Genomic DNA, 13,631 nt, shown 5'->3' with positions numbered 1-13,631 from the left:
AATAAAGGCCAACATGTGAATACGACAAATAGCCCTTTGCTCCATGGGGACTGTCAATGTAATAAGAGCCCTAAATGTTAACATAATCTAAATGACTACTCACTTACGTCTTTGTAGAGTTAGCAACTAACAAAATGCTCTTCTGTGGTCACAAAGACACTTTAGTCCATTTAGTCAAAGTGTCTGTGCAAATGTGAGAACCACAAAGAAAAACATATTGGTCAAATGATCGATAGCACTCTGAGAAACTCAACACAGCATTGCCTCAGACTGTTGGGCTACTAGTACAGTGCTGGGAGAAGACAGATGAAAATGAATCGATTGCTCTAACAGCTTTGACCAACCAGAGAATCAGGTCACAAACACACGGCTGCCCCACAAACCCACTGAGGCCATTCACAGCAATGTACTCCCAGCAGCGGACCACCTGCATCAGGGATGTAGATGACCACCAATGCATCTGACTTGAACTTGCCTCACCACCAGGTGGCAGAACAGCACAACCCACCAATGGGGCTTTCAATCCCACTCATTCCCATTCCCCTCCCTCTCTCGCTCAAGTATGTCAACCAACTCCATTGTAAAGCATTCAACGGCAGCTACAATCAGCGGACACCCCGCTTAAGGGGGTTCTGCAGCTAAACAAAGAGCTATTCACAGCAGGACAGGCCCCGCAGCTCTCAGCCAGAATACATTTAAGACGCATTCCATGCACTTGCCAGTTTTGTCATTTGCATCGCGAACAGGCCAAAGTCTAAGTATTAAGATTTCACAATAATGCGTGGAAGTGAAGGACCCATTGTCTCCGAAGCACTACACAGGAAGTCACTTGAGTTGAATCGAGTGACAGTCACTCAAACTAACTCTATATTTTGTAAACAAACAGTCAGTTGTGTTAAACTGACGAGGTGTGTTGGTTTATTCTCCATGCGCTGTGCTGTCCGGACGGGGCGTGTTGCGGCATGAATGCACAGATCAGGAAGCAGATGTCACATCACTGTTTCCCCCGAGGCCACGATCATGTGACCCATTAGAAAGGTCTCAGTGGAGTTCCCAGCATTCCTGCTACACTGTAAATCTAGTGGATAATCTGCATAAGCAAAGTTAACCAAATACACAAAAACACAGTATAATCTCTCACAGCACAACATAAATGGCTAGAGAGTGTTTGAGGGCCATTTCTTTTCTCATATTTTTGCATTAAAACAAATTATAATGCTACTTGTGTTTACACTATTACAGAACTATGCAATGGCATCACTAAGAAATTATTTGTATGTAAGAAGCAAAGGTTCATATTTCCCAAGAAGGACATAGTAAATTAATATTTCAGGACTATAGGTTCAAGGTGGCATTCTAAAAGGCAGCAGTGAGGTTTATAGGGTCACATACGTAAAACCATACAAGATATATCTCAGATAATAGAGAAGGGAAGTGATTGTGGGCTCTAAGGCAAGATATGACCCGAGGACATATCAATCAATGTTCCCGCAGCTGTGGCCTTTGGTAGTCCGATATCACTGCTGTCCTGTATTAAAGAAAGCTCAGTCTGTCTCTTTTCTGGACCACAGCTCTCATGGGTCTATACAGACATACTGCAAACAAATAAATAACAAAAATAAACCATGTGACTCTAATGCTAAATAGCAGACTTTAGTTGCATAACATATATTAAGTAATGACCTGTGATTGTTGATCAATGTGAATGGGGTTAAATGCTCCTTGGAGAATAACACTCCATTGACTGGACAGATCACACTGAGCAATCTCATTACTTATGCTCGTCCTGGTGTGCCCTTCCCCCTAAACACAGCTTCCTGAATCAGTGGGGATTTGGTTAAGTGGAGTGTCACACGGTTAAATCAAGACTGGTTTGGTCACTGTGCCTAAAGAGTGAGCGGCCAGCTATAGTTACCAATTAAAAAAAAAAAAAAAAAATAATATTAAACACCTTCCCACACATGCACACATACATATAAATACTGTACATACATACAGAGAGAGAGTTATACAAAAAGGGCAATCTTCCAACAAAAATGTATAATTTGTTACAACAACAAAATGAGTTCTTTGAAAAACAAAGAAACATATTATACATTACACAGAACAAGCAGCAGGTCTATTAGTTTGTAAGACTTAACGCACAGAATTTTGGACCCTCCATTGCTTTTTGGATACAATCCCACATTTAAATATGGTTCTCGATCTAACGATTTTACAGTGTGTAGCTAGCAGCAAATCCTTTAACGGATGACTGTGATTGGTTACAATACCTTAGCACTGAAAAAACATAAATAGAAACCTGACACTTTTGGAGTGATTACACATATGCATGGAAGTGTTTAAAAAGCAGCACCTATGAGCTATCATTCTAATGAGACAAAAAAGGTCTTATTGTTATGTTATATTGTCAGCAAAGATATTGTGATAATATTAAACGTACTGCCTAGCCCTACTGTCCAACAGCATTAGCAGAGACAGAATATCTTTCATATGTAAGAAATATTGACATTATAACTGAAATATACCTAAATGAACAGAAATTAATCAAAACTGGAATCAAGAGCGTGTGAATCAGAATCGAATCAGGGAATCTGCTCAAATTAAATAATTTGTATATTATACAATGATCTACAATTGCACAGATCCATCATATTTCTAGTGTAAAAATGTTGGATGGACACAAGCTTATATACGCCTGTCTCAAGCCCTTCAAAAGCCCAAATGAAAGGCACACTAGCTTCTGTGATGCTATCAGAGCCTTTGAAGTGGCTTCAATGTCAAGCCATGAGCTGATAAGCATAAATTCTGTAAAGAGACTTCAAAGTCTTGCACAGGATTTCCATAATCTTTAGTTATGCAGCACTACAGCTAAAATGTGCCCGAAGCTGCAGACATCGGAAGTCCAAGCATGAAACTAAGGTGCTTGTGCATCTGGAATGAGTCCTCCAGGCTGTTTCACACCAACTACATTCAAAGTAGTTGACTTGACTTGCAAGCTTCCAACTATATAAATTCTGATTGAACAGCGTGCATTTGAAGGGATTTCATCTGGACTAAATAATGCATGTGGTGCAACAGAACACATTAAAGAAATACTGCTATGTAGGAGCAAACAACAACAACACAAACCCTAAATGTTACTCACAATAAACAGGAAACATTTAGAGTAGGTGTTAACCTACACGACTGATTGAACAGTGAAGAAATCTACAGTTACATGACTTACAGTTACATTCTGCTGTTTATGATCACTTCTCTGCGTAGTCATGAATCATTGATTCAGGACAGGGGATTGCATGTCTCAACCACATTTTGTAAAACATTCTTGTACTTTCTGGTTTCTATTTGAGCACTCATGTGTTCCTTCAAATGCGTCCACTGAGATTTCTTGTAAAGCTCTTAAAATAAGTGCCTTCATCACCATACAATTTTCTTACAAGAAAGACCAAAAAAATCGCACAATTATATATTTCTATTTCAAAAGAAGCAGAATTAGCGGATATATCTAATACTAAACCCGATGGCATATGTTAAACTTCAGGTCCAGACTGCAGATGGTACATATCGCATAGGCTTCTTACTAAACAGTCCATGTTAATAGGCTGTCTAGATCCACAGATTCTACAGCAAGACCGTCCACTGAACGGACCGTATGAGCTCTTTTCCTCCTCATGCATAAGTGATGAGCAGTCCATGCAGAATCAGCACTTTTTAACATTTTCTGTGCTGACTGGGGTGGAATATTTGCAGAGTTCTGCAGAATAAACTCAAATATGGTCGATTTTGCTTGAAACTCACACACAAGAGATGGGTGAGGAGATTCGTATTAATGATGTACAAAAGAATAACATGGAAATCTGCAGAACTTTCAGTGGAATTCTGCTGCTACAGCTACCATGCAGGCCTGCTGATGTGAAATAAGATAATGTTTGATGTCCACTGCTTTAAAAAGCAAACACATCTTCTTTAAAAAGCAAACATTGTTGTGGGACTTCCCAAAAACAGTTTCAGGCACAACGTAATGGCCAAAGATGTCTATTTGAATGTGTATGGCTTTAGAAGTGGGTGATGAATTAAAAGAAGCAACTTCTGAGATGTTTAACTGTACAAACTATCTAACAACTAGAGCACATCATATGCTGTGAGCATGCTAATCAAAACACCACTGCTAAATAAAATCCAGATCTGAGCATCAGCTGAACAACAAGTTGACCATCACAATCATTCATTATAATTATCACTTTAAAAAGTACAATTTCTTAAGTGTACCACTTAAAAGTGAGAACGAAGCCAGCCTAAAGCATTACTGGCCGCAGGCACACATTATGTGAATATTAATATCACATTATGAGAAATCCTGAGTCCTGTTTGTCACAGATGTGATGATTACGAATAAAAAAAAAAATCCAGGTTGATCTAAAAATGGATACAATTTACTTTCTGAAACTCATTTTGGTCATATTTTTATTGATTTGCATTGTTATGTTTTTTTATTTTTTTAAATGTGTTTTATCAGATTTTTTAAATCTGATAAATAATCTAAGTAATATTAGGTAGCATATTAAGTAACTATTAGGGTCTATTTTGCTTCCATGATGGCTTCAAAGAAGGTAAGAAGAGATGGCAACACTCAGAGTATTTTGCCTTGCCTTTGAGCTGGAAAAAGAAGAAAAAAAAAAGGAACATGTACTGAAGACAGGATTTACTGCTTGGTATGTAACTCATAGTGGCCATAAAGTTCTCACCTGTCATCTTGCCTGTCAGGACAGCTAAGAACATACACAGAAGAACAGAGACTCACAAAACCACTCAGCAGGCCCTCTCTCATGCGGACACAATCACAGGCGGACTCCCTGAAGAGTGAGCGCACGTTTACATGGACAAAACATGAGGAGCGGTCATGAGACGCAGGGGGTTGTGGTGGAAAAAGGTGGTGGTCTTTTTTGTGAGTCCTTGATGATGGCTGTAACGCTGGAAAGCCACAAGTTAGGAATTGCTGGGGAAGATGCTCCCATAGCAACAGCGTTTATTTGAGACAGGAACAATAGCCGAGCCTCAACTTTCCCACCAAATTCTTTTCATTCAAATTGTGCATCCATTTTGCTTTCGAAAATCATCATAACAAAAGCCAGCATTACTTATTCAATCTGTTTGTTTATGAATCCTGCCATTGGTTTGGATTCACTCAGAGAAACATCTTGACCCTCTTGAATTTTAATGGCTTATAATGCACTTGAAAACAAAACGGCACTATGGTCAATACTGAAGACAATGAAGGAAAACTGGAGTGAAGGACAGCAGAAACACTCTTTGTGGTTTCATGCATTACAACAGCAGCACCAGACAGAAGGTTGTAGACTGAAGTAATGACTTTCTCATGCACAAGCACACTTTATTCTGCACCTCAGCACTTGTCATCATCGACATTATAACACACCAGGAATAGCCAATAAAACAGTCTCACCCAATCAGTAAACATCCTGCAATTAATCCAAGCAATCTAAAACTTGTGTATGGAGGGACCTAGAAGGGATTCTCAAGGAGTCAAACGTGCATTTTTCTAAATTTGCATTAAACAGTTAAACAGTTTTAAACAGTTGCTACACACCATTTTACTGTGAGATCCAAATGACCTAGACATGATCATGAAAAGTCACTGACAAATCAACTAAATCAAGATATGATGCCAAAAACTATGAAAAAAGTAAATTTGGAATTTGAAAATAAATTTAAATTTGAGCAACTAGAATTCATAGGGATGCACTGATATTAAAATATTTCCGATACCAATAAAATGACAGATAGCTAATATTAAAATTCTATACTACTATGCCTGAATAAATGAGAAATAAAGCACTGTAAACTATTTTAAATGCTACAAGTGAATTAAAATGTAAACTTTATGTACCAACATTATAATTTAAAGAAAATTAAAAAAAAAATGGATATTGTTTTTGAGATTTGCTTTGGATTACATTAAATAGTGTCATTAAATTATTAATAGTGTCCTAGGAAAACTAGGACATGAGAAAAATTTAATTTGTCAGTTGCATCTGAATTCTGACTTTTTTGACTGCCAAAATGTCAGTGCTCCCTACAGTTTATCTGTGGTTGTGTCATGGCAAAGCAACGGTCTGAAGAGAATCCCGCTAAGCAAGTTAGTTCAAGTTCAGCAGCCTGAGCAATGAACTGAGTGGCTCATGGATATCTAGCTCACTTCCTAATCAAACACTGCTGCTCTGATTAACCTGGCAAACTCAGGCAATTTCAGTGATTAGTTCCTCATCACAAGCACTCATCACATCAACCTTTTTACCACTTACTAACTTCTTTGTCAGATGGATTTATCAACAAATCTGGGCACCTAACCCTAGCTTAAAAGGTTAGTTCATGCAAAAATGAAAATTTGGTAATCAATTATTCATAATCATGTCATTCCAAACCTGTATGACTTCCTTTCTTGTGTGAAACACAAATGTCTCAGTGTCTACTGTAACCAAAACTGTGTGGTTACCAACATTTCTCAAAATAACTACTTCTGCATAAAACCAGCAGATGAGAGCAAAAGGTTGAAACTACTGCCAAATTAAGTAACACACTAAAGACAGGACTACTGGCTAAGCATTTCAGTACTGCCATAAAATGTGTTTCTGGCCTGATGAACTTTCATATTGATACAGTGGACATTTTCTTTTGGATAAATCTTACATTAGCCCTTGCCACTGAGGAGTGCTGGGGCTGCAGGTAGAACCCATGTGGACCTACAGCTAGAGGTGTCAGAGGTGTTAGTACAGCCACACCGAATCCCAGAGAGAGCTCCCAATGAGCTATAGAGATTAGTACAGAAACAACTGCCCTTCCAGAAATTAAACACAATACACACATTCTTTTACACTCCAACAGACAGAATAAAGTTTTTCCAGCTGGGGATAATTTGATAAAAGCATCTCTCTGGAGACCAGAGTATATGAACTGTGACTACACGTGTAATCTTCTGCCTGAATGAGACGCTGATATGAGGAAAAATGCATTCAGACTCACCTGCAGACGAGGGTGGCGATGATGACGCACCAGGCGGTGCAGCAGCAGTCTGCGTTTGGCTGCTCGTCGCTCTTCTTACGGCGGCAGCACAGCCAGCAGGAGTAGGTGAGGAGGAAGAGGAGGTCCAAGGCCAAGCATGCCAGAGCTACACTGCCCAGCAGCAGGATGGACTACGCAAGAGATAAGAAGAAAACGTGAGCCATTAGCTACACTTACATGCACCCAAATAATCAGTTTATAATCAGATTTATGGCTCAAATGGTTTGAAAAGCTGTCATGTAAACGACACAATCAAGCCGACTGGGCTGGATTCAGATGAAATGTCGATCAGATTGAAAGGGGTGCTGTAGACCTGAAAAAAAAACAATGAGAACAAAGACGTTTTTTTTTTTTTTTGGTTATAACTTCTGGAGAGAAATAGCCTAGACACTGGACAAAGGTGAAACTTTCTAGTGCGCATGTGTGAAGTGCCTGCGTTTGCGCATGCTAACAAATGCATTATACTTTGAAAGGCTTTAAGCTTTAGCCTCCAAAAAAAAAAAAAAAATTATATATAAAAAAACTAAAAATCTTGAGAAAAAAGATTTTACAAAATATTTTGGGGCTACCCAATTTAACACATCAACTCAGATAATTATTAAATGGTTAACAGAATTTTAACATTTACACAGCATTCATTTTGATGTTTCATTTTGAAACTGATTTATTGTATTATACTGATAACACTAACTACCATATTATAACCAAATACTGGATTCAATCTTTTTATCAACATGTTTTCTTTCAGTTAGCACAGATTTTTTTTTGATCTGAGCCTACACATTCAATGAACATTGCCAAAATTATCCACAATTATTATTATTATTATTATTTGTCTTTTTTATTCAAACTCTGAGGTGCATAAGCTCAGATCAATGAGGTCTTTGATTACTCAGTCTCAAAAAGAAATACAAAACGTGCTAATTAAAAGAAAACAAGTAGACAAAAAGATTGAATCCATGATTTGGTTATAATATAGCATGATGAGAGATATCCAAGCAATTTTAAAAAGGCCAGTCAATTTTGACCAGGAATGTCAAATTAGGTAAAGGATACTTAGCAAAGCACAAGGGCAAAACAGGAGAAAATTAAAACAATTCTACAGGTCCTTCTCAAAAAATTAGCATATTGTGAAAAAGTTCATTATTTTCCATAATGTAATGATAAAAATTAAACTTTCATATATTTTAGATTCATTGCACTCCAACTGAAATATTTCAGGTCTTTTATTGTTTTAATACTGATGATTTTGGCATACAGCTCATGAAAACCCAAAATTCCTATCTCAAAAAATTAGCATATTTCATCCGACCAATAAAAGAAAAGTGTTTTTAATACAAAAAAAGTCAACCTTCAAATAATTATGTTCAGTTATGCACTCAATACTTGGTCGGTAATCCTTTTGCAGAAATGACTGCTTCAATGCGGCGTGGCATGGAGGCAATCAGCCTGTTGCACTGCTGAGGTGTTATGGAGGCTCAGGATGCTTCGATAGCGGCCTTAAGCTCATCCAGAGTGTTGGGTCTTGCGTCTCTCAACTTTCTCTTCACAATATCCCACAGATTCTCTATGGGGTTCAGGTCAGGAGTGTTGGCAGGCCAATTGAGCACAGTAATACCATGGTCAGTAAACCATTTACCAGTGGTTTTTGGCACTGTGAGCAGGTGCCAGGTCGTGCTGAAAAACGAAATCTTCATCTCCATAAAGCTTTTCAGCAGATGGAAGCATGAAGTGCTCCAAAATCTCCTGATAGCTAGCTGCATTGACCCTGCCCTTGATAAAACACAGTGGACCAACACCAGCAGCTGACATGGCACCCCAGACCATCACTGACTGTGGGTACTAGACACTGGACTTCAGGCATTTTGGCATTTCCTTCTCCCCAGTCTTCCTCCAGACTCTGGCACCTTGATTTCCGAATGACATGCAAAATTTGCTTTCATCAGAAAAAAGTACTTTGGACCACTGAGCAACAGTCCAGTGCTGCTTCTCTGTAGCCCAGGTCAGGCGCTTCTGCCGCTGTTTCTGGTTCAAAAGCACACGCCTGTGCACGGTGGCTCTGGATGTTTCTACTCCAGACTCAGTCCACTGCTTCCGCAGGTCCCCCAAGGTCTGGAATCGGTCCTTCTCCACAATCTTCCTCAGGGTCCCGGTCACCTCTTCTCGTTGTGCAGCGTTTTTTTGCCACACTTTTTCCTTCCCACAGACTTCCCACTGAGGTGCCTTGATACAGCACTCTGGGAACAGCCTATTCGTTCAGAAATTTCTTTCTGTGTCTTACACTCTCGATTGAGGGTGTCACTGCTGGCCTTCTGGACAGCAGTCAGGTCGGCAGTCTTACCCATGATTGCGGTTTTGAGTAATGAACCAGGCTGGGAGTTTTTAAAAGCCTCAGGAATCTTTTGCAGGTGTTTAGAGTTAATTAGTTGATTCAGATGATTAGGTTAATAGCTCGTTTAGAGAACCTTTTCATGATATGCTAATTTTTTGAGATAGGAATTTTGGGTTTTCATGAGCTGTATGCCAAAATCATCAGTATTAAAACAATAAAAGACCTGAAATATTTCAGTTGGTGTGCAATGAATCTAAAATATATGAAAGTTTAATTTTTATCATTACATTATGGAAAATAATGAACTTTTTCACAATATGCTAATTTTTTGAGAAGGACCTGTATATATAATTTTATTTTAAAAAAATATTCTACCTTGACATTACTTGTCATAATAATAATAAAATAATAAAATAAATAAATCAGACTCAACGTTTTATGACTCTTTTTAGCTCAAAATATGACTAAGACAAATCAAAGTCACCTCCTAACACTTCCGCTTTTATTAAAATTGGAAATGGTGTGTGGGTCGCTCTCAGCCGAATCTCCCACTGCAACTCATGTGACAAGTAACCTGCAGGGGAATTTTTATGTATAATGAGGTCAGAGCTATTCTCGGTTAAGACACATGCTTCACTCTGACAATCTTATTGTGACAACCACACAAATGGTGACACCCGTGATGGGTTTGGCCTGATAATCAGTTAATCTGCATGGCCTTACTGAACCCCTCTTACATTTAAGCATTTCAAATCTCTCAAATCGCAGAGTTTCCATACGGTTTTCAACCTGTGCCAAGCTGTCCGTCAAACTCACAGTGTGTGATCACAGGAGAGATGGGGAAACCATTGTGCTGGTTCAAAAGGGCCCAGCGAGTCAAACTAGAAAAGCGAGCAGATCTTAAAAGCACAGACTGTACTGCTAAAAGTGCATCATTGCTCAGTGCATTTACTTTAAAACACAAAGCCTGCTTGTTCGTCTCAATGTAATTCTTTGGGCTTATTGGGCTCAGATGATTCCAGTGAATTTTCAGATCAGAGGTTTTATAAGACCTGTATTTTGATCAAATAAATACTGCCTGGCTGTTCATTTATCTCCGTCATTCACAAGTTAAAATCTCGGTTAGGGTAATATTATAGGGTAATCATGCAGCTCTCGTTTATTAGACATAAGGCATGGTAATTAGGTTACCTTAGTTAACAGTCTTCAGAGCAGTCAATCTGCCCTCAAAACCAGGGATTGTTCATGATGGTTGACCAGCTGAAGGATCTTTGGCCATTGCAGCAAGTTAAAAATATCAAGATCCCTGTGTTTTGCACATCCTTACATTGAAAGAGTTTCAAGACCTCTTCGTTGAATTTGGAGAACACATCCATTACTTCATTGCATTCTGTGTGATGGAGATTGGAGGAGATGGGAAATCATTTCCACAAGCCAAGACAACCCAGTCCTTGTGGGCAAAATGCTAAACCGATCTAATTTTAGAAGCACTATTAAGCCTTGTGCTGTATAGACTGTGAAGTCCACAAACCAGAGTGTCCAATATTCACAGTGGCACTTCAAGAAAAATGAATCTTTTGTGAAGTCTTCTGAATCTTTCACTCTTTGACAGTTCCAAAACAGACAGTGAGGGTTGTGTCGACTTAAAACGTTTACGAATCTTTTGTATCTGACTTACATGTGAATAATTAAACAGACTCATATTGAGGATAGATGAATAAACCAAGACGACTTCATTGATGACCATCTACTTTAAGTAAAAGATGATAAACCATGTACCTCTTTCCTAGTCAACATCAATAACTGACTAAACGGTTGTCGGATGATTAGACAGACATCGTGACCCACTGCTAATATGTAAACACGATCTAACCCACTTATGATCTTAACACTTACCAGGGTCACTGAAACAGCTGTTCCTTTCAATACAACAATGGGAAAAGTTAGGCAGGATCTTATCTGAGACAAATGTGGTGTGAATGATGACGACAATGTGTGATATGACGTCTCAAGATGAGGAAATGTGTGACTTCGTGCCAACACCATCTGGGAGAATGGCCAGTAAGCACTCTTGATATGATTAATCAGTGCTTAAATACCCTCATTTACAAAGAATGACAACTCTTGCCAGAACTGCATAGCTGACAACCTCCGATAATGTGTTTGGAGAATGTGATTAACAGCCTTTGTGCCCATGAGATCATCTCAGCGTACTGGCAAAAAGCTGAGTCTTTATATAAATATGCAACGAAACTAAATAATCAGCCCTAGTAGAAAATGGCAGAAGAAACAGAGGTTTGCATGTCTACTAAATCCATCTACTTAATTGGTTTCAAACAAGAAAACGAAGTAAAAAAAAAGGGGGGAAAAAAAAAACATTAGATTAGCCAGCGTGGGGACATCAATGCCAAAAACAACTTTAGACGTTGTTTTTACTTCCTGTAGCTAAAAGTGCTTGCAACACCAAGGTCACAGGTTCGACTCCCAGGGAACGCATGAATTGATAAAATGTGTACTTTGAATACAATGGATAAAAGCACCTGATAATGCATTAAACCTAACACAACCTTCAACAGACTTCCTCACTGAAATACAGCTGGCATTTGCCAACTCGGAGTGCTTGCGTTTTCCTATGAGAACTTGTGCCAAGGAGGTCACTGCAATTACTGAGATTTCAATCCTGCAATATTTCTCCTTTTGCTGCTAACAGGAAAAGACCCAGACTCAGCTTTTCTAAACAGACGGTAATCTTCTGCAGACTATCTTAATGGATCTACTCTTTCCATATGCTCATTCAGGACACGGTGTAGCGAGAAACCCCTCGGAGCGATACCACTGCCCAAGAACAACAGCAACATTTCAAACACAAGCTCACTGTGCTGATGTGCTCCTGGCTGTAGGCCATCATACTGATATTTGCTAAATATGCACCACCCTTTATCCGGTCACATTTCAGAGAAAAACCATACATGGAATCTCACTGTGCTCTACTAAACAAAGACAAAAAAGCTATGTCACATTAAGGGACTGTTTTTTTATAATTGATTTAATATTTAATTTATTTGTATTTTTTTTTATTCCCTTATCTACAGGATACTACACTGAAAAAAAAAACAAAGAAAAAAAAAAGATTTAAAGGGTTAGTTCACCCAAAAATGAAAATTAGCTTGTGTTTCACTCACCCTCGAGGCATCCTAGGTGTGTATATGACTTTCTTCTTTCAGACAAATCCAGTCAGAGTTATATAAAAAATTGTCCTGGCTATTCCAAGCTCTATCATTGCAGTCAGCAGGTGTTGCAGTTGAACAGTCCACAAGTCGTCAAATAAAGCGCACGCGTTCATAATAAATGTGCCTCACACCGCTCCGGGGGGTGAATAAAGGCCTCCTGTAGCAGTGTGTTTTTGTTAAAAAAAATATCTATATTTCAAACGTAATAAACACTTTTCTCTCACTTATGTTATCCTTCACACGCGGAAGCCGTTTCGGTGGATGACGTAGTATGTCGGCATTGCGTGATTAGTTGACGAACGTGGAGAGAGAACAAAACAAAATGCTAGTCATGAATTAGAAGTACAAACCGAGGATTTGCAAAGAAAAATGTCAGAGGATTTCGATATAAACCAAGAGGAGACTGGTTTTCCTTTGCTTCTATAAACAAACTTGCAAGACTAGCATATCTCAGAGGCGTGCGCTGAGCATACATGCTACATCATCCACCGGAACGGCTTCTGCGTATGCGGATGATGGAAGTGAAAGGAAAGTGTTTATTATGTTTGCAATACTGATATTTTTCTCACAAATATGCATGGATTCACTACAGGAGGCCTTTATTCACCCCCCAGAGGTTTCTGAAAAAAGCAAAGCTTAATAGTTTAATTTAATTTAAGCAAATCTTTACACTCTAAAAAAAACACAATATTGTTAAACTTAAAACCTGAAATATACATGTTGATAACACAAACCATTGCTTTCTACTGATTTAATTTTCCTTAGGGAGCCATATAGCCTCCACCTTGTCATGGAAAAGGAGTGAGGCTCTTTTCATTTGCAGTTGGAGCAGCAAGGGGCCAAATCTGGGTCAGAGATTTCTTTGGGAAACCAACAGTAATCTAGGGAGGAGTTAGAAACACTTTCAGAGAGGATGTCAAAAGCTTTTCAGCCTTTGAAGGCAGACTGGATGGCAATACCCCCCCCACCCCACCCCACACACACAC

At 38.8% G+C, this 13,631-nt stretch overlaps 1 protein-coding gene across 2 annotated transcripts in view; it reads right to left on the bottom strand.

Moving 5' to 3' along the window:
* Positions 1 to 13,631, bottom strand: part of LOC109048315 (protein tweety homolog 3-like) — a 47,356-nt gene that overhangs the window by 23,982 nt on the left and 9,743 nt on the right. For both annotated transcript variants that reach the window (XM_042721072.1, XM_042721078.1), the window contains exon 2: positions 7,045 to 7,214. In XM_042721072.1, the coding sequence (XP_042577006.1) occupies positions 7,045 to 7,214 (170 nt within the window). The remainder of the gene's footprint in view (positions 1 to 7,044; positions 7,215 to 13,631) is intronic.

This window comes from Cyprinus carpio, chromosome A3 (assembly GCF_018340385.1).
Source record: "Cyprinus carpio isolate SPL01 chromosome A3, ASM1834038v1, whole genome shotgun sequence".
NCBI lineage: Eukaryota > Metazoa > Chordata > Actinopteri > Cypriniformes > Cyprinidae > Cyprinus > Cyprinus carpio.
This window is presented reverse-complemented; position numbering and strand designations above follow the sequence as displayed.